At 41.1% G+C, this 20,563-nt stretch overlaps 1 protein-coding gene across 1 annotated transcript in view; it reads right to left on the minus strand.

Annotated features, from left to right (window-relative positions):
* Nucleotides 1-8,338: 8,338 nt before the first annotated feature.
* The window catches only part of DOP1B (DOP1 leucine zipper like protein B), a 103,469-nt gene continuing 91,244 nt past the window's right edge, over nucleotides 8,339-20,563 (minus strand). The window contains exons 32-38 of the mRNA XM_040620980.1: nucleotides 20,288-20,349; nucleotides 19,659-19,787; nucleotides 14,017-14,153; nucleotides 11,347-11,402; nucleotides 10,975-11,130; nucleotides 9,388-9,517; nucleotides 8,339-8,857 (exon numbers count right to left, since the gene is read on the minus strand). Of these exons, the coding sequence (XP_040476914.1) occupies nucleotides 8,606-8,857; nucleotides 9,388-9,517; nucleotides 10,975-11,130; nucleotides 11,347-11,402; nucleotides 14,017-14,153; nucleotides 19,659-19,787; nucleotides 20,288-20,349 (922 nt within the window). The 3' untranslated portion in view covers nucleotides 8,339-8,605. The remainder of the gene's footprint in view (nucleotides 8,858-9,387; nucleotides 9,518-10,974; nucleotides 11,131-11,346; nucleotides 11,403-14,016; nucleotides 14,154-19,658; nucleotides 19,788-20,287; nucleotides 20,350-20,563) is intronic.

Raw genomic sequence — 20,563 nt, forward strand, 5'->3', positions numbered from 1 at the left:
CCCCAGATTTCATATGTTGAAATCCTAACCCAAACGTATTTGAAGGTGGAGCCTTTGGGAAGTGATTATGTCACATGGTGAAGCTCTCATGAATATTAGTCCCTTTATAATAAAAGAAGCCCTACAGAGCTCCCTCGACTCTTATGCCATGTGAGGACAAGGCAAGAAGAACCAAGAAGGTGCCTTGATCTGGGACTCCCAGCCTCCAGAACTGTGAGAAATAAATGTTTGTTGTTTAAGCTCCCAGCCTACGGTATTTTTGTTCTAGCAGCCCAGATGGACTAAGTCAGGGGAAGAGAAATTTTTTAAAATCCATGCAGGGGTTGGAATATTAGCCACATAAAATAAAACCTCCACCTGATCTAAACCGACACAACATGAAATCTGGTTGCTCTCACAAACTTCGGTTATGCATCTTGAGTTTTCCGTACAACAGTGTATCATGGAGATCTTTCCACGACTACAGAAAGAGCTTCCTCATGTTATTTTGCAGCTTCATAACATCCCCCCCCCTTTTTTTAAGTATTCTCTATTCCCAGTGTGGGTCTCAAACTCACAACGAGATCGAGAGTCACCTGCTTTACTGACTGAGCCAGCCAGGTACCCCAAGAACATTCCATTTTATTGATGTATTGTAACTTCTTTAGCCAGTCCTTCTGCTGGCAGGAACAAGTTGTCCCTACACTTCTGTTATCACCAACAAGACTATGATGAAGAACGTGTACATAAGTCATTTTACACATATGTATGTATATCAGATAAATTCCTGAAAGTAGAATCCTTGGGTCAAAAGATACAACCGTTCATAGTTTTGATAGAAATTGCCAAATTTCCTCCACAGAGCTCATAGCAATTTATGTTCCTTATAGCAGTGTAGAAGGGATCCTGTTTCCCCTATTACTAATATCTGCTGAAGTGATCAGTGAATAATGTTTCAGAGCAATTTTAATTTTTTCTTCATATTTAAGTTTGGGCACCTTTTTACCTGTGTTAAAGCCTATTGTTTTTTCATGTGTGTAGAACTCCCCATTCATATCTTTTGCCTATTTTACTATTCTTTTTTATTGTTCTTTGAGTATTAGAGAAATTAGTCCTTGTAATAGGAGTCTCCAATATTTTTCTCGGCTTACCATTTGTCTTTTACTTTGCTTATGATTTTTGTTATGCAGAATTTTTAAAAGATAACTTATATAGTCAAAATTATTGAACTTTCTCTTATGACTTCTGGAATTTATATTCATCTAAGAAAGATCATCTCCATTCTTGGCTTATATAGATATCTTCTCTTGATTTCTTCTAGTATTTTTATGGTTTTTTCATGATTTCAATCTTTGATCTGTTTGGAATTTATTTTGGTGAAAGATGGGAGGTATACATCCAATTTATTTACTTTTTTTCTGTTGGTTACCCAGTTATCTCTATACCATTTATCAAATAAGCCACCTTTCTTTCCCCTATTGATTAAAGAGTCATTTTTATTATAGACTAAATTCTTCCTCACATTTGTGTCCATTGAAGGACTTTCTGTTTTGTTCTATTAATCTGCTGTTCATTTCTGCACTGGTACCAATTATTTTAGTGCTATGTTTCAAGATCTACTCAATTTAGTTCTCTTCTTTACTCTTCTTTTTCAGAAAATTTCTGGCTACTTTTGCCTATTTTTTCCATATAAATTTTAGAATGAGTTTTCCTGGTTCAAAGAAAATCTAAGTGTTGCTTCTGGGGGATTGCATTAACTTAGAACTTACAACTTGACGACATTGGATCTTCCCCCTCAAGACCTCATAAGCCTTTCCTTTCACTCCACGTCTTTTTCTTTCTTTCTTTCTTTCTTTCTTTCTTTCTTTCTTTCTTTCTTTCTTTCTTTCCTTTCTTTTTCTTAAAAAGATTTTATTTATTTATTTGACAGAGATAGAGACAGCCAGCGAGAGAGGGAACACAAGCACGGGGAGTGGGAGAGGAAGAAGCAGGCTCATAGCAGAGGAGCCTGATGTGGGGCTCGATCCCACAACGCCGGGATCACGCCCTGAGCCCAAGGCAGACGCTTAACCGCTGTGCCACCCAGGTGCCCCTCCATGTCTTCTTTACTCCTTTGGAAATATTTCCTTCAAGGAGTTCTTATGAAGTTTTTTTCCTGCATATTTTATTATCGTTGTTTTTGTAAGTGGGATTTCATCCATCTCATAACTGGCCATTTAGATAGGTAGATATAGAGATGTTGATGTCAAAAAACTGTCTTGATGTGTATATATATATTTTAAAGGTTTTAAGTAACCTCTACACCCAACATGGGACTCAAACCCACAACCTCAAGATCAAGAGTCACATGCTCTACTGACTGAGCCAGCCAGGCACCCCTTGATTTGTATATATTTTCATTGAGTTTAATTGCCTTTGGGCTAACCATGCGCTTCAATTAGCCACAAGCTCCACCTCTCTCAAGCGTAGTAAACAATTTGTCTGTTTCCTGAAAGATTTAGATTCCTTAATAATTAGATCATTAACCTGGCTTAGATTCAGAAACAAACAAAAAAATTACAAGGGAAACATGGAAGAATAGACAATCACGTGCTTATTAGTTAAGATAGTATCTTCACTATAACACAATGGGCTCTCTCCATACAGTACAGTAGTGCCCAGGGTCAAGTGTACATCCTCCAGACAGTCCAGTGGCGTTTTGTTGTCAAACGGTCCAATAAGAATTGATGACAAGCCTAGTGAAGACAGAAAAAGCGTTCTTCACATGTTTTTCAGGTGTGTTGGGCTGACTCTATGGAATCAGGCAGTTAAGGTCCAGCAGGGAAGCGTGGGGACAGCAGGCCAAGCCAAGCATTCTCGTGTGCCAATACTGGGTGGTCAGTGGGACAGCATGAGCCTCAGGGAGGTGCTTATTAGAGTGACAGAGGGCCTGAGTTTGGGGCCAAAAACCCAGTGTTCCCTGAGCCCCCAGCTGTCTAGTCCTACAAATTACTTCATTCAGACTTGGGTTTACTGCCCTTTCTTCCTCCTCCAGCACCATCTTTATCAGAAAAATCAATCTTTATGTTTTTCATTTCGTTATCTCGGACTGCTTATGTATGTCGGACCCCAAAGGAACTGAAGATACGGGCTCTGTCTCTTCCACAAAAGGGGCACTTGCCTTGCAGCGGTGATGGGCTCTGACATCAGTACGTGCTTTAATAGGGCCGCCCTGTGACAAAATGCCTCACTGTGTCTGAGGAACTGTAGAAAGGAGCAAGACTGAGGAGTTTGGGGCTCAAAGACTGCCTCCCATATATTTGTTAAATAAACGACTTAAGGGACGCCTGGGTGGCACAGTCGTTAAGCGTCTGCCTTCAGCTCAGGGCATGATCCCAGTGCTGTGGGATCGAGCCCCACATCGGGCTCCTCTGCTATGAGCCTGCTTCTTCCTCTCCCACTCCCACTGCTTGTGTTCCCTCTCTCGCTGGCTGTCTCTCTGTCAAATAAATAAATAAAAATCTTAAAAAATAAATAAATAAACGACTTAAGCAGGACTTGCCGGGTGAAGGAAGAGGAGAAAATAATATCAGGCTGTTGGAACAACATATGGAAAAAATGCATGAGATGAGAAATGCTGAGTGGTTGGAGGAGACAGAAGAGACAGATGAGAGGCCTCCCGCTCCCAAGAGTCATTATTACAATTTCAATATAGGGTAACATGTTAAGTGACTTCTTTCTTTCAGAGCCAAAACATTGAAGGACAAGTTTCTCCTTAATTTTCCATCTCCCATCTGCTTCTGGTTGACTTTGGGGGGGGGGGAACCAGAATGAGACAGATGTTTGTTTTATCACATAAGGGGGAACCCCAGCTGTCTCCCACACCCTCACTTTAAACTCACAGTATTTTTGTTTTTGTGTTAAAAATTGTATTGGGGTAATATATATAGAACATAAAATTTACCATTTTAAACTTTTTTTCAGTGTATAATCCAGTGATATTAATTTTAGTCACATTGCTATGTCCCATCACTACCATCCATCCCCAGAACTTTTTGATCTTTCCAAACTGAAATTCTATACCCATTAAACACTAACTCCTCATCCCCCTGCCCCTGGTACCCACTATTCTACTTTGTGTCTATGAATTTGGCTATTTCAGGTCCCTCATGCAAGTGGAATTACACATTTGTCCTTCTATGACTGGTAGACTTACCATCATGTCCTCAAGTTATGCCCATGTTGTAGCATGGGTGAGAATTTCCTTCCTTTTTACGGCCTAATAATATTCCATTTTGTGTATAGACCACATTCTGTTTATCCATTCATCTGACAACAGACATTTGGGTCATTTCCACCTCTTGGCTGTGGTGGAAATGCTGCTATGAACATGGGTGTACATGTATCTGAGACCCTGCTTTCAGTTCTTTTTAGCGGAATTGCTGGATCATATGGTAATTCTATTTTTAACTCTTTGAGGAACGTTACTCTTGTCCTAGACCTACAGTATTTTAGAGTCTACTTCCTTTCCCCCTTGGCTTAAAAGTGGACTTACTTGGGGCGCCTGGTAGCGCAGTCGTTAAGCGTCTGCCTTCGGCTCAGGGCGTGATCCCGGCGTTCCAGGATCGAGTCCCACGTCGGGCTCCTCCTCTGGGAGGCTGCTTCTTCCTCTCCCACTCCCCTGATTGTGTTCCCTCTCTCGCTGGCTGTCTCTATGTCACATAAATAAATAAAATCTTAAAAAAAAAAAAGTGGGCTTACTTGATTTAGTGGAGAACCAGTTGGAAGCAGCTACCTATATGGGATGAGAAGTAACCAAACAAGTTCAGCCTTGCTCGTTTCCTCTTGTTTTCCATAAATGTCACCGTATTTATGAATCAATTGCCCTGAAAACTAGTGTTTCTCCGAGAATGGTCTAGGAAGCACCTGCGACAAAAACCACCTGTTACACAAGCAAATTCCTGAATGTCATTCCATCTATGGATCCAGACGCTCTGGGGAGGAGGCTAGGCATCCTGCAAGTTAGCAAGCTCTCTGGGTGAGTCTCCTGCACATACTAGTGGGAGGACCTCTGCTACGCATCGTTGCTTTCCTGGATGCCAACTGTAACTGACAGATTTCTAACCTCAGGATACTCCCATCTGTTCTCAAAAATGTTCAAAGGGGTCCTCTTCACTCTGAACTTCAGAGACAGCGCCGGGTCTGGCTGAAGAGGATTGAATGGTCTGGAATGTTTACTACAGGACTTAACAAAATATGGACACATGATCACATACACGGGACACTCCCATAACACTCACAAGCCCAGCTGTTCCTTCATGTAGAATGGGGACGCTCCTTCCTTGGCCCACATCCTGCTCCTGATCATATTCTCTTCTTTGAAGGTGTGGGTTTTGCATGGTCATTGGTTTGTGTGTCTCAATGAACTGCAAGTAATACCACCTAGCAGGCATTGTCTTACACAGAAGCATTTTATTCCGATGGCACAGAATCCTGTCTGATCTCCTGGGTAATTGGTCGAAACTTTTAAGTACAACCATCATCAACTATTTCCGCAAATCCAGCTACTCCTCTACTCCTAATTTAAATGGGCATAATGTACAACTGATGGGAAATAAGGCTTGCTCTCCTCTAAAACAATCTCACCACACCTTAAAGCCAGGAGCTGGTTTTACAGGAAGTCATAAATGGGCAGGGTAGTTTCAGAAACTGTCTTCCACACAGTACTGAAAAGCAGCAGCTACCTCAGGGGTTTCCTGTCTCGCTTTGTCAGCACTGGGGTTGAGAACATAGGGCTCTAGAGGGAGACAGACCTAGGTTTTGTTCCTGGCTCTGAACTTGGAGAACGGGGTAAGCCCTTACTTCCTGAGGAGGTGGTAAGAAAGAAAATAACGCAGGTGATGCACTTGGCACTGTGCCTGGCCCCTCGTAAGCACCCTAGTGGTGGGGATCACTTCATCCCCACGCACACACGCCACTCTCCCACCAACACTGCCTGCAGCGCTGGGTGTCCAAACTCTGCTGTTAGAGCCCCAGTCTGCTCTCCTTTGCTGTGGCCGCCCTTGGCAAGCCCCACCCCTCCCAGCACACTCCCTGCCGTCTGCGCAGGGACTAAGGGCTGAACACAGAGCACCGGCTTCCTCTGGGAGGAATGGAGTCAGAGTGGTTGGCTCCCAAGTTGGGTGCAGAAGGGCCTCTCTTGGGAAGAAGAAAATACCAGAACTATTAATCTTGTGTTTCCTCATGCTTCCAGACATTGGGGTGGGCAGAGGCTTCTTTTTTAGATGGGTGCATAATCAAAACCGTTTATAGATCACAAAGGCAGCACAAAGATGATTCGTTGCTACAACCCTAAGATAGTTACATTCGATATTCCCATTTTATAGATGAGAAGACCGAGGCACAGTTTTGTCCAAGCAAGTATGTGGGAAAGCTGAGAGTCACACCCAGGCAAGTTGACTTCAGAGCTTATACCCTCAACTGCTGTGGTGTATGCTAACTAAACATTTAGAGGTACATCATGTTTCTAAGACGTCTTCGGTGTTCTGGGAGAAACATAGGGAAGTGTTGAGTCCCTGTCTTTTAAGATTTCTATTTAATAAATAAGGATTAAATGACATATGGTATTTTCAGAAACCATTAAGCTGTTTGATATTGGGGAGAAAAAAAAATGAAAAACAGAATTTGTAGACCTAAGTACAGGTACAAGAATGGCCTTTTGTGGCATAATAGCTACTGATGACATTACCCGTTTTGTTGTAAATTTTGATATATGAACATATGTGCCCACTTTGATGTTAACTCTTAATCCCCCGATGGTTATCTCCTCATAATCTGAAGTACAGCTAACTCACAGTGTAAGTTACACAGGGTTTATAGGTCTACACTTCAATATTTAAAATTTCAGTGACCAAACTTGCAAATGTTTTTAAAGATATCCCCTTACATGTAAAAACCCATAATTTTCATGTAATTTTTACACACGTTTGTACGAATACCCATATTTCTAGTGGTATGTTTTATTTTTATCTTCAGCCCTTATTTAGGTAATCAGGTAGTTCTGTGCTCCCCAAATCCTAGATTGGGGCTAACGATGCAAACTGCTTCTGCACTGTGCACAAACTAATAAGTAGAAGGATGTTAGGAGAAACTGAACCAATGCTGGTCGCATTCCAGAACACCCTGGCTTACAGAAAGGATGGACATGAGAGCACGCATGAGGCCTTGTATGCATCATCTGGCCCGGAACGAGACTTCATGCAATGCTCTGGAGGCTGAAAACGGGACATGAGGTAGGCAAGTCTGGAAGGCAAACCACGCTCACTGGCAGAGTTAGGGCTCCCACAGCAGAGCAGGGGCGCCAAGCCAGGACTCTAAATAGGGTAGCTGGCATAAGACAGAGAGTTTCGGAGAGTGGGGCGACCTGCTGCCAGGCCAGAGGAGTCTGTACTTAGAAAGGGATTATTTTAATGAACAGGGATGTCTACAAAGTGGGAAAGAGATCCCAGAGAGGACAGAGTACGAGGGAAGAGTCCAAAGGGTCAGTTTCCCCAACAGTAGCTTCAGGCATTAAGCGCTCCATGACAACATTGATCGATCGATATTAAATGGAAAATGCTGGTAAAGCATTCGTAATGGTACATAACTAAGGTTACAGCTGTCAGAGTTTTGAAAACTATTTCTTTTGAAGCTGGATGCACTGTTATTTTAACATGGGATTTAAAAAAAAAAAGTTTATTTATAATCTCTGCACCCAACATGGGGCTTGAACTCATAACCCTGAGATCAAGTCACATGCTCCACTGACTGAGCCAGCCAGGTGCCCCTTAACACGTGATTTTTTTAAAAAAAGATTTTATTATTTTTTTGAAAAATAGAGTATATGTACACTCTATGAGAGCGGGGGTGAGGGGTTTGGGAGTGGGGCAGGGGTGGAGCAGAGGAGGAGGGAGAGGGAAAGAATCCCAAGCAGACTCTGCCTTGAGTATGAAGTCTGACCTGGGGCTCAATCTCACAACCCTGAGACCATGATCTGAGCCAAAATCAAGAGTCAGAGGCTTAACTAACTGAGCCACCCAGGCGCCCCTACCATGTGATTTTAATGGGCAAGAGTTAAATACACTGCGATATTTTCAAGCCCTCACCACTGTTGAATAGTCAATGGAAATGGGCAATTATTATTTTCAAAAAATAAGACACTTTGGTTTTAAAATGTGGTACCAAAATAAATGCTTTAAAGGACATATGTGTGAAAGGTTAAGAGTAATATTCAACAAGTGTAAACTTTGAGAGGAATACACTGACACAGCCCACGTATCTACATCAACAAAGAAAACAACGCATTACCTTCACACTTCATATTACAAAGTTTGTGCTAGCATTAGATGATATATTAATTTTATTTTCTTTACATAAATTGAGGAAGAAACATACAATCAGATCCAAATATATTACAAGGCATTTAGGGAGGTGTGTTTCGTTGTCCAACAGAAAAGTATCTGAAATCGACCTTCAAAATTGAAATAGACTTATTTAAAAGCACTTTCCTGGCTCCTTTCTTGTTTAGAATATATCCTGGTTTTCACAGAACTATCAGTAAATGGATTTGAAATTGTGTCTTATGCATTTGAAATTGTGTCTTATGCAGTTAACATTCCAGATGTTCCAAAAAATCATATTCAACACATTCTTCTAGTTGTTTCAAGACCCTTGGGCTATCTGTGACAGGACACTCTACGACTGGAGGTCCTTGCATGTCAGCAGGCAGTTTACTCTGGGTTTTAAAAGCACAGTTGAGAGTCTGGAAGAATGGTATCAATTGGCTGATGCTGGAAACAGAATGTTGGCGCAGCAGTGGGAATTCATTCTTCATGGTGATCTCAAAAGAGATGCCAATTTCCTGCAAAACAAACAAACAAACAACCCAACCCCATAAAGATGATGCAGTTTTGCTCGGGGTTAGAGATGCAGGTGAGGTACTCACAGGCAGCAAGCCTGAGCAGTGGGTTCCTCATGAACATTCACTACCAGCACTAATGGCAGTTTCCAAATCAACTCAAATGCTGGTCTTCAACTGACATTTTCCACCAGGATGTCACCCCAGCTCCTCCCCGCCCCCCCAGGCCCCTGCCATTCTTCCTGCAGGCCCTTCCTCTGCGTAATAAAGGGACTCTGTATAAAACTACTTCCAGGATCCAGATGCTATTATATCCAGGGTTCTTACCTCAGCAACTGGGATGAGAAAGTGACATATAAATGAGAAAATAAAGATACGATTTATACCACCTCCAGGTTTTAACACTCGGATCAAAGAACTTTAGAAAATTATTCAAAGTCATTAAAATCAAGCGGCGCCTGAAGGACTTCTCTCGCTGCCTAGGTTTTCTCCCTTCTGTCACAAATCCAAATTGCAAGAAAGAAGACATTTACCCCATATTTTAATTTCAGAAGTTCTAGAATCCTCACGGTATGGGGTTTGCATTCTTGGTGATTCTCCTCTAGATCTGACAGGAAGGCAGGGCCCTCTGTGTCCACTTCTGGAACAAACGCCCACCTGTAACTGAACGAAAAAACCCGAAGTCAGGCATGCTGGCTCAGAGCCCACTTCAAAAAGATTTTTAAACAGTTTTATTGAGATAAAATTCACACACCATACAATTCACCCATTTGAAGTGTATACTTTAATAGCCTTTTGTTTATTCGCAGAATTGTCTATCCATCATTATAATCAACTTTAGGATATTTTCATCACCCCAAGAAGAATCCCTGCTTCCTTCAGCTATCACCCCTCAATCCCTTACACCCCCTTCATCGAGGCCACCACCAATCTATGTTCTGTCTCTGCATATTTTCTTATTTGGGACAGTTCATGCAAACCGAATCACAGAATATGTGCTCTTTGCGACTGGCTTTTTGCCCTTCACATAATGCTGTCAAGGCGCATCCGTGCTGTAGGACACGTCGGTACTTCACTTCTTTTTATTACCGAATATTTCATTGTACGGATGCTCGTACATCGATGGACTTGTCTTCACTTTTTGCTTATTACGAATAATACTGCTACGCCTACTCATATACATCAGAACCCACTTAAAAAACACTTTCTTTTCTTACAGCAGGTTTAGGTTCGCAACACAATTAATTGCCCAGAAAGCCCATATCCCCCACCCCCTCCGCCGGCCATGTGATGCCTTCCCAACTAGCAACAACCCCCACCATAGCGGTACATTTGTTACAATCGATGAACTGCCACTGACTCATCATTATCTCCCAAAGTCCAGAGTTTATCTTAGGGCTCACTCTTGGTGGTGTGCATTCTATGGGTTTGAATAAATGTATAATGACATGTATCCACCACTATAGTATCAAATAAAGTAGTTTCACTGTCCTAAAAATCCTCTGTGTTCTGATTCCCTCTCTCGTAACCCCTGACAATCTTTTTACTGTCTCCGTAGTTTTGCCTTCTCCAGAATATCACAGAGTTGGAATCATACAGTCTATAGCCATTTCAGATTGCCTCCATTCACTTTGTAATATGCAGTTAAGAAGAACATTTTAACCACAAACATTACACGATTACTCTCTGTAGGGGGACAGGACAAAGAGAAGTGGCATCTGGGGCCAGGCATGAAATTAACCATATGAGCAGCTGTGTTAAGCCTACAGGAAATGTAAGCCAACAGGGGCAAAGTGAGCTGGAGACAGTGTGTCCCATTTATTTAATTAAAAACAAACAGACAAAGAAATCTACACAAATGCAGTGAGGACTGCCAGTCCGTGACTCTTGTTTTATAAGCGTTCAGTAGCAAAACTCCCTAAACACAGACACACCCACCCACCCACAGAAACCCATCCATAAACACTACTGTGGGCCAGATTCAGGAAACCACAGGTGTTGTAAGCACTCTGAAACCTGGTATTCTCACTGGGCTTCTCACACACCATACACAACAGAGTGAAAGTGCTGACAAGGAGAGTCACCATTTCCAAGAGGACGCATGGTTTTATCTGACTTACATTTGAAACAACGGCATCTTGTCAGGTGGAAAAGAAAGTGCTGTGTCCAGGAATTTGCAAGCTGATAAATATAAGACCAGTTCACTCTGGGGTATCTCCCCCACCGAGGGCCCATTTCCATCGGCAACTTTCATTCTGTTGATTTTGTTGCTGTTTCTATAAATTTGCAAAGAAACTCTTGTTATAAATTTGTTCACATACACTGTAGTCCATTTGCCTGTGCAATGTCCACAAGGAGTTCTTTCCGTTTAAGAAATGGTCAAATAGCTGGTTCCTTCACAAGTACGTCAAGAAAATAACACTGAATGTTAGATAACCATACACCACAAGGTGATGTCCGCTCGCATATGCGCAGACCCTCGCACAACTTACCTCAACGATTCATCATCCTCTTTCAGGTCTTCTTCAAGCTGTATGAATATCTGAATCTTAAAAAGAAGACATACATTCAATTTACTATTTGAGAGAGATTAAATCCAGCTTGATGTTTAGAATGTATATGGCCATAAAAACAAACAAGCAAACACCCCAGTGAGGTATCACTTCACCCCTGTCAGAATGGCTAGCATCAGAAAGACGAGAGACAACAAGTGTTGGTGAGGATGTGGAGAAAGGAACGCTCGTGCATTGTGGGTGGGAATGCAAATTGGTGCAACCACTGTGGAAAGGAGGTTCCTCAAAAAATTAAAAATAGAACTATCCTACGATCCAGCAATTACACTTCTGGGAACCTATCAGAAGGAAATGCAAACACGATGTTGATGAGATATCTGCACCCCCATGTTCACTGCAGCATTACTTACAAGACATGGAAACAACCTAGATGCCTACTGATGATGAATGGATAAAGAAATGTTGTACGTTATACAGTAGAATATTATTCAGCTATAAAAAAGGAGGAAATCCTGCTGTTTGGAACAACATGGATGAACCCTGACAACACTATAATAAGTGAAATAAGTCAGACAAAGACAAATAATGCATAACCTAATTTGTATGTGGAATCTTTTTTTTTTTTTTTAAAGATTTTATTTATTTATTTTGACAGAGAGAGACAGCCAGCGAGAGAGGGAACACAAGCAGGGGGAGAGGGAGAGGAAGAAGCAGGCTCCCAGCGGAGGAGCCCGATGTGGGACTCGATCCTGGATCGCCAGGATCACGCCCTGAGCCGAAGGCAGCCGCCTAACGACTGCGCTACCCAGGCGCCCCTGTATGTGGAATCTTAAAAAAAACAAAACAAAACCTAACAAACCAAATTCATAGAAAAAGAGATCAGATTTGTGGTTACCAAAGGCAGGTGTGGGGGAGGGAAAATGGGATAAAGTGGTCAAAAAGCACAAATTTCCATTTTAAGATAAATAAGTACTAGGGGCGTCATATCCAACATGACGGCAATAGTTAACATTGCTGTCGGGCATATATGAAATTGTTAAAGTAAATCTTAAGAGTTCTTATCACAGGAAAGAAACATTTTTTTCTTTCTATTTTTATATCTATGAGATGATGAATGTTAGCTAAACTCACTGTGGTCATCATTTCACCATATATGTTAGTCAAATTGCTGTACACTTTAACGTTATATATTACCGTATGTCAATTATATCTCAGTAAAACTAGAAAAAAACAGTTTAAAAAACAGCAAATAATATCAAACAATACAACTTAGTTGGAATAAGCTGACAGTTAAAAGATCAAATATGATTACAGAAGATGAAATATTCTCTATTTAACCAAAAGCTATATGCTACCAACTTAAACATTTTCAGATAAAATTAGATATATATGAAATAGTACATTATTCCTGAAAATGAATTTTGAAAATATTCTTAAATATGTGTTCAGAATCTTATGACTTATCTGTATGACTAACTGATAACTAAATATGAGTAAGGAAGAACAACTAAATGTGTGGAGTATTTTAGAAATGCTGCTCTTAAAAGCCTACGCACAAACTTACAGTGCTTTCAGAGATTAATGGTTGTTAACAGCCTTCTAAACAGCATTAAGCTTTCAACCTTAAATATTTTTTTTAAAGATTTTATTTATTTATTTGACAGAGAGAGAGACAGCTAGAGAGGACAAGCAAGGGGAGTGGCAGGCAGAGGGACTGGGAGAAGCAGACTCCCCGCTGAGCAGGGAGCCCAACGCAGGACTCTATCCCGGGACTCTGGGATCATGACCTGAGCCGAAGGCAGACGCTTAACCGACTGAGCCACCCAGACGCCCCTCAACCTCAACTATTTCTATGTAAGATATGGTTTCAAAGAAACTCACAACATAGGTACAGTGGGCTAGTTACGAAAATCTATTATCAGTGAACTGGCCACAAAGTTCTTTGATGGAAATATGAACGACTTAGGAAAGATAATTTTTCATTAGGAATCTTTAGTTACGTGAATTCATGGTATGGTACGGTAGGTCATGGTATGTGATGATAATACTTCTAGTCATGGGTGTAAACTCTCTAATTTATAACTTAAAGGATTAATCTGCAGATTATGTAATTAATGTCACCCTAAATTACAGCTTACACCAGTAGCTCGGAAACATGATGACCTGACGTCTTCCCTCTAATTTGCTTTTGACTTGAGATGGCACCCCAACTCAGATATTGTGAAGGCATCCGTATCCAGAGATGATCTGAATCTTTTCTCCCTAGAGGCATTAGATCTCAAAGAGCTTGCCTAGGAACTTCCCTGACTGTAGCAGCAGGAAGACAGTAACTTACAGAGATTTTATGTTTCTTGAATTTTACCTTCTCGACTTGTCCAATGGTGGCCGGTTAGTTAACGTGTACATAGTTATTCACTCTGCCTTATACAAACTTTGTTTACACAACCTATAAAATTTCCCAGAGATGCATTAAATGGTTTTGTCTCAAAAAAAATTCCCTATTTAACCAAGAGCTGACTATGTGCTACCAGCTTCGTTGAAAATTTTGAAGATAAAATTAAGACATATATGAAATAGTATCTTATTCCTGAAAAAAAGCATTTAAAAAAGCTTCAATCCCACTTTCAAGAGTAAAATATTTGTACTTACTAATTCAGAGACCATTATGGGCCACAGTGAAGTCAAATGTTGGGGAGATATTCTTAGCAGCAAAACTCTGAAAAAAAGAAACATCTGAGCAGCAACTATGGATGTCTGTCCGACTCTGAGATTGTCTGTCAGGCGTTCTAAGGAAAGAAGATTTTAAAGATGTCACACAAATATGCAGTTTGAGGTTTCTCATTAGACAAAGAAAAAAATAAAACTGTATTTGTTTTGACATTTAACAACAATGCAGCCTGAGAAATGGGTGCTGGGAGAATGTTTCTGCCCCCCTCGTTTACCTCTGGTCCCCTTCTTTACGAAGCAGTTTGTGGCCTGGGCTAAAGGGAGTGAACCAACTGGCTCTTATTCCCCTGCCACAGCTGACCAGAAAGACATCAACTTCTGACTTAACCCGGAAATCCACTGGATGACCAATGACCACTAAATTCTCTCCTGAGAATATTAAATAAGACACAAGAACCACAGACAGTCCTTGGTGAGTGATGGTGCTCTGGGGTCACAGAGGTTGGCTGGCCACTGACACCATGTTCTGGGAGTGAGGAGTGGGAAGTGCAGTGAGTGAATAAAAGGAGAGGTATTCAGTGAAGTCTGGATTTCATGGCCATGACAAAAACTTAAATTCCTNTAGGGAAAAAAGGTGTGAGTTCCTCTAGCCCCTAACAGTCTTCCCCACTTCTCCAATGAAATAACTGTCTGCAGAATGTGATTCCCCCCCGCCACTTAATTTAAGTTTTCTTAGGAACATAACAAATTGCTATAGCAAGCAGCTAAACTATAGTCAAACTAGTTAAGATCTGTTTGTAGTATCTTGGTAATAAACTTCTCTTTATCTAAGCTAGCTTAAGTAGGTTTTTACTTCTTGCTTTTAAAAATACTCTTGACCAGGGGGTGCCTGGTGGGCGCAGTCGGTAGAGTATGTGACTCTTGACCTCAGGGTCATGAATTCAAGCCCCACACTGGGTGTAAGGATTGCTTAAATAAAAAGAAAGAAATACTCTTGATCAAATGAAGCATCAAGCATAGCTCAGACACTTGACAGACAGGTTGGCATTTTTATTTTAAAATTTTTTTTTAAAGTAATCTCTATGCCCAACGTGGGTCCTGAACTCAAGACCCCAAGATCAAGAGTCGCACGTTCTACTGACTGAGCCAGCCAGGCACCTCAGGTTGGCATTTTTAAAGAGTGCTTTGTGTTTCTGGTTCTGGATGGGATGGAGTAGATAGATTACATTCTATTCCTCTAACTGCAATTAAAAAAAAAATAACCTGGAACAAAAATATATAAACTGCATTAGAAAACTGAAAAGTGAAGGAAAGGTGACAGGACTGGCTAGGATCCTTTGGACTTAAGCAATGACCTGAAGGTGAGTTCCCTAGGGTTTTTAATTTTTTATTTTATTCTGGCCTGGGCACCTGAGGAGATGGTAAGCTGGAACGCTGAAGTTTCAACCTGAATGAGAAAAGGTAACAAAAGACACCAATGCAGAGGCGATAATGGAGGTTGGGATTATTGGGAAAGGATTTTAAAGATGTGGTCTAAAAATATTCCAATAATCAATTATGGACATTTGAAACAAACAAAAAATAGAAAATGTCAGCAAAGAAATAGGAGCCACAAAGAAGAGCCAGACGGAAATTTTAGAACTAAAAAGTAAAATCACTGAAATAGAAAAACCCTCACTGATGGGCTCAACAGCAGGATGGAGATGACAGAGGAAGAGGGAAGTTGAAGACAGAATCCGTGGAAATTACTGAAACTGAACAAAAGGAGGAAAAAAGATGGTGGGTGGGCGGAATGAGCAGGCTCAGGGACCAGTGGGACAATGAAAGATCTAACATTTTGGTCACAGGAGTCCCAGGAAAAGGAAAAAGGGTATAGGCTGGGAAAATATTTGAAGAAATAATGACTGAAAACCTTCCAAATTCGGTAAAAGACGTACATCTACAGATAAAAGAAGTTGTGTGAATTCTAGGAAGGATAAAACCAAAGACATCCAGTTCAGTTACATAATAAAACTTCTGAAAAAGTAAAGATAAAAGTCTGGATAGTGGTCAGAGGGAAGTGATAAATTACAGTAATTCCCCCATTTTATCCACGGTCCTGCTTTCGGAGGTTTCACTGAGCCGCGGTCAACCCGAGGTCCACTGTGGTCCAGAAGATGATCCTCCCTCTGACATATTGTCAGGGGGGTTAATAGTGGCCTCACATTATACGTCATATGCCTGTGTCACTCACCTCGCTTCCTCTCATCACGTGGGCATTTTATCACCTCCCGTCAGTCACAAGAAAGGTGAGGACAGTGCAATAAGATATTTTGAGAGAGAGAGAGAGATGACATTCATGTAACTTTCACTACAATATATTGTTATAATTGTTGCATTTTATTATTGTTGTTAATCTCCTACTGTGCCTAATTTATGAAGTAAACTTTATTGCAGGCATGTATGTGCAGCAAAAATCATAGTGCAGGTAATATCTGGTACTGTCCATGGTTTCAGGCATTCCATCTTGGAATGTACCCCCTGTGGAAAAGGGGGGCTACTGTACCTAAAAAGGAACAATAATTTGAATGACAGCAGATTTCCCTCAGAAACCATGAAGTCAGGAAGAAGTGGCACATTCTTCGAGTGCTGAAAGAAAAGAATTTCACCCCAGAATTCCATTTCTAGTGAAAATATCTTTCTAGGTGTTTGGTCACCCAGACCAAAAAGAAGGAAGGTGAGATAAACAGTCTCCATGAAGGGAAACAGAGAAAACTTGTGGTCAGCTGATCTGTACACCCAGAAGATGTTCTCCAGACGAATCAGAAATGTTAACACTAGGAACATCAAGACAAAAGAGCACCGGAAGGGTAAATCCACGGGTAAAAATGATATTCTTGATCTTTTTAAATTCTGTTGGACAGCTGACGTAGTTTTGCGGATGCATCGTGCTGTGTGCGATGTTATCAGAGGGGAAGCTGGACGCGCCGTACACAGAACGCTCCGTGCTACCTGCGCAACTGCTTGCGAGTTTCCAAATAGAAAGGATTAAGGGAAAAAGTGGTTTGTACACACAGAGCATTTTTCATATTGGTGCTCCAAATAAAAGCTAAATTCATGAGATTCTTCAGCCAAGATATCTATTTACAATCACTACTGTTCTTCAATCTCTAACCCTCCTTCCTTGGCTGAGTGACAAACCTGAGGAACCCAAGGAGTTTCTGTGAGCAGAGGGGGAGAGAGCCCTGAGCCAGAATCCCTCCACCACCGTTCCAGGTCGCGGGACCTCCCTTGTTCAGGCGGGCCACTCCATTCTGTTGCACCCTTGTCTCTCATTTGTGGAACCAGAGTAGTTCCCCTACCCCACCCACCTCAAGGAGCACCTACTAAAGATGCTAGCCTATGGTTAGGAGCCAAAGGGCTCAGAGTTTAGGCCAGGTTTTGCCCGTTAATGGCAATCCAACCCTGAGCATCAGTATCCTGATGTAAAAATAGAGCTACTATGTACAGCACGATGAGGACGACTTCAGAGATGGGAAGTACTCCAATGGACAGGCCAAAGTCAGCCAGCTTGCAGGGTCCAGAGCCTTTCTGCTTTAGATCTTTCTGATGCCCCTAGTCAGGGTGATGTTGGGGATGATGTCTGTCCTCCTCTCCTCTTAGACAAACTGCATTTCGCCCTTTAAAAAAGAAAACCCTTGCTTTGGGGCTTATCTAGAGCCTCCTTTGTGATCAATGTAAAATTTATGTCACTCCGAGCCGAGATGCCCGGAGCTGCTCGGTTCTACACCCCGTCCCACATGGAACTTCCCGCTCAGCTGGGAGTCTGCTTCTCCCTCTACTCATGCTCTCTCTCTCTCTCAAAATAAATGAATAAAATCCTTAAAAAAATTAAAAAAAAAAAAGAGTCTCTTATGGGACTCTGCATTCAGCCACAATCTTTGGAGGGCTGCCATCACCCTTACTGGCAATCCTGGCCACCGTTTGACCAAATCAGCAATTCAAGAAAGGATCTGTTGATATCTGAGCATTCGCTTTCATGTATTTCAAGCACTCACGACATTATGATGTGAAAATCTCCTTATGTATTTCACAGGTTGAAATTATGTCAGTTTTAGTATAAAGATATTTTATTATTGCAAATATAAAATATAGTCACAATAATTGTGAGAGCTGTTAATGTTCTGAACTAAACAATTAAGACTTTTCAAACAGTTAATCCAGTAGGCACATGGGCTGACAATTACTACTAATATTAAGAGTCATCAGGATGACTTGGGGAAGAGAACATGCTTTGTGAGCTGACAGATACTTTTATATATTTATTTATACTTATATATTTACTTCCTTATATATTTATTTATATATTGATTGTAGGCTCCATGCCCAGTGTGGAGCCCAGTGCAGGGCTTGAACCCACGACTCTGAGATCACGACCTGAGCTGTGATCAAGAGTCAGGCACTTAACCGACTGAGCCACCCAGGAGCCCCAACTGACAGATGTTTATAAACATTTTTTTAAAGGGCAGAGCAAGAGACTGAGGACTCTAATTCTACCTGGAAACAACCCAAATGCCCTACCATTGGTGAACTGGTGAGCAAGTCACAGAATGGAATACTGTTTAGCAATAAAAAACAGTATGTTGTTGATAAATACAATGGAACGGATGACTCTCAAAACACTTTATGCAAGTCAAAGAAGCCAGACTTGAAGGCTGCACTCCACCTAATTACATTTAGGACATTCTGGAAAAGACGAAACTCTACGAGCAGAAGGCAGATTAGCACTTGCTAGGAGCCAGGGGAAGGGGAGGGGATGACTTCCAAGGGGTACAGGGGACCTTCCTGGGTTGATGGAAATGTTTTGCATGTTGACTATGGTGATGGTTCCATGACTCTATGTGCTTATCAAAATTCACAGAACTGTATACCCAAAAGGGTGACTTTTATTGTATATAAATTATACCTTAGTAAACCTGGCCCTCAATAAAGAATTTACACCATAATTCAAATATTTGTAAAATCATTTGTTACACTAGTCTTCATAATATTAAACAAAGAAATCCTTTAAGAATTGTATTAATTTTATTTGATTCCATTCAGGCTATGAGTCTTAAGGAAAACATATTTCTATTCGAGAGTTCTTTTGTATCTCGGAGAAGGGTGAATTTAGACAGGATGCCCACTTCAGCACCTCCACATTTTATGAGGGAAAAAAACCCTTAAAATCAGGTACAATAGCTGCAATAATTCATTCTTGAAGCAAAGAATATTGTGAGTACAAAAGAGAAAACCTGTTAAGGAAAGGTTAGGGACTTCTCCTCCACTAGCCTCAGTTAGTGCTGTATCCTCAAAGTATCTTGCCTACAGGTGGGATCTAGCAGGAGACAGTGCTAAGAAAGTACTGTCAGACTTTTAGAAACTACCTAATAAAAACTAATAGCATTATAATCTTTGATTTTTAAAATAAAGTTTCCAATTCACTGATAAATTTCCAGAATTCTTCTACAAGTACTCATTTTAACCGTCCACCACCCAGCCAGAACGTGCTGTGGGCCACTCTGGCAGCCGGCCCATCTCAGCCAGCCGGGGGTCCATCCATGAGGGGGGCTGGGCTGCGGGTGCGGGTGGGGTGGCCTTCTTACCTTGTATCAGAGGAAGGTAAAGGTGGTATTGATCAAGTTCCCCACTGAAGACGGCAAAAGCCTGGCGCTTGAGCAGCATGGCTTTCTGCTCGAAACTTGAGAACAGTTTTAAAGAACTGCTCTGCATGTCTAGAATAAAGATAGCCAATAAATTCCATTTAGTGAGAAAACTGCAATCGGAGGTAAGTGATAGGACATTCATAATCGTGTAATTTCTATCCTTCCTGGTGAAAAATCATGGTCCTAAGTAATTATGATCTTGTGGTTATTATTCACATATTTATTTGTAAACATAGATAATTCTTTAATGACATTTAACGATAAGGCATTAGAAGGGGATATGAGGGATAGACAAGTATTCCTAATAAATTATGGTAAACCTATCATTACTTGCAAAAGTATCCCCCCCTCCCCCAACGCTGTAGGAAAGGTTGTTGGGGCCTTCTGGTCAATAGCCTGGAACTGGGAGACTCATTCAGGAGTCCTGACGCATTATGCACATTACATTTTGCAGCTTAGATGGCATCATTAAAGATCCGAGTGGAGCTCTGAGCTACGTAGTAAGAGCTGATTATGATGGGATCGGTCCTTTAAAAGTGTAATTTATGTGCAAGTAACATACAACTTACTCATTAAATCTTTAAACATTGTTTTCTCGTGAGTCAGAAGATGATCAATAATGGACTTCCAACTGGATATAAAAAAAAAAAGCAGAATTAATTAAATATGTAAAGGATGACAGTCAGATTAGAGGCATCAAGAAAAGAACATGCCCCTTTGAGATCTACTAAAACCCATTTGCTGAAAAGAAGTTAGTGAAATGAATAGGTTTTAATACAAGGGAAAGCTGAGCAAAAGCTCTTCATTTGTAAACTTAATGGCACAGGCGATGAATAACAAAGGAA

The sequence above is a fragment of the Ursus maritimus genome, unplaced genomic scaffold, assembly GCF_017311325.1.
Source record: "Ursus maritimus isolate PB19 unplaced genomic scaffold, ASM1731132v1 scaffold_4, whole genome shotgun sequence".
Taxonomy (NCBI): Eukaryota; Metazoa; Chordata; class Mammalia; order Carnivora; family Ursidae; genus Ursus; species Ursus maritimus.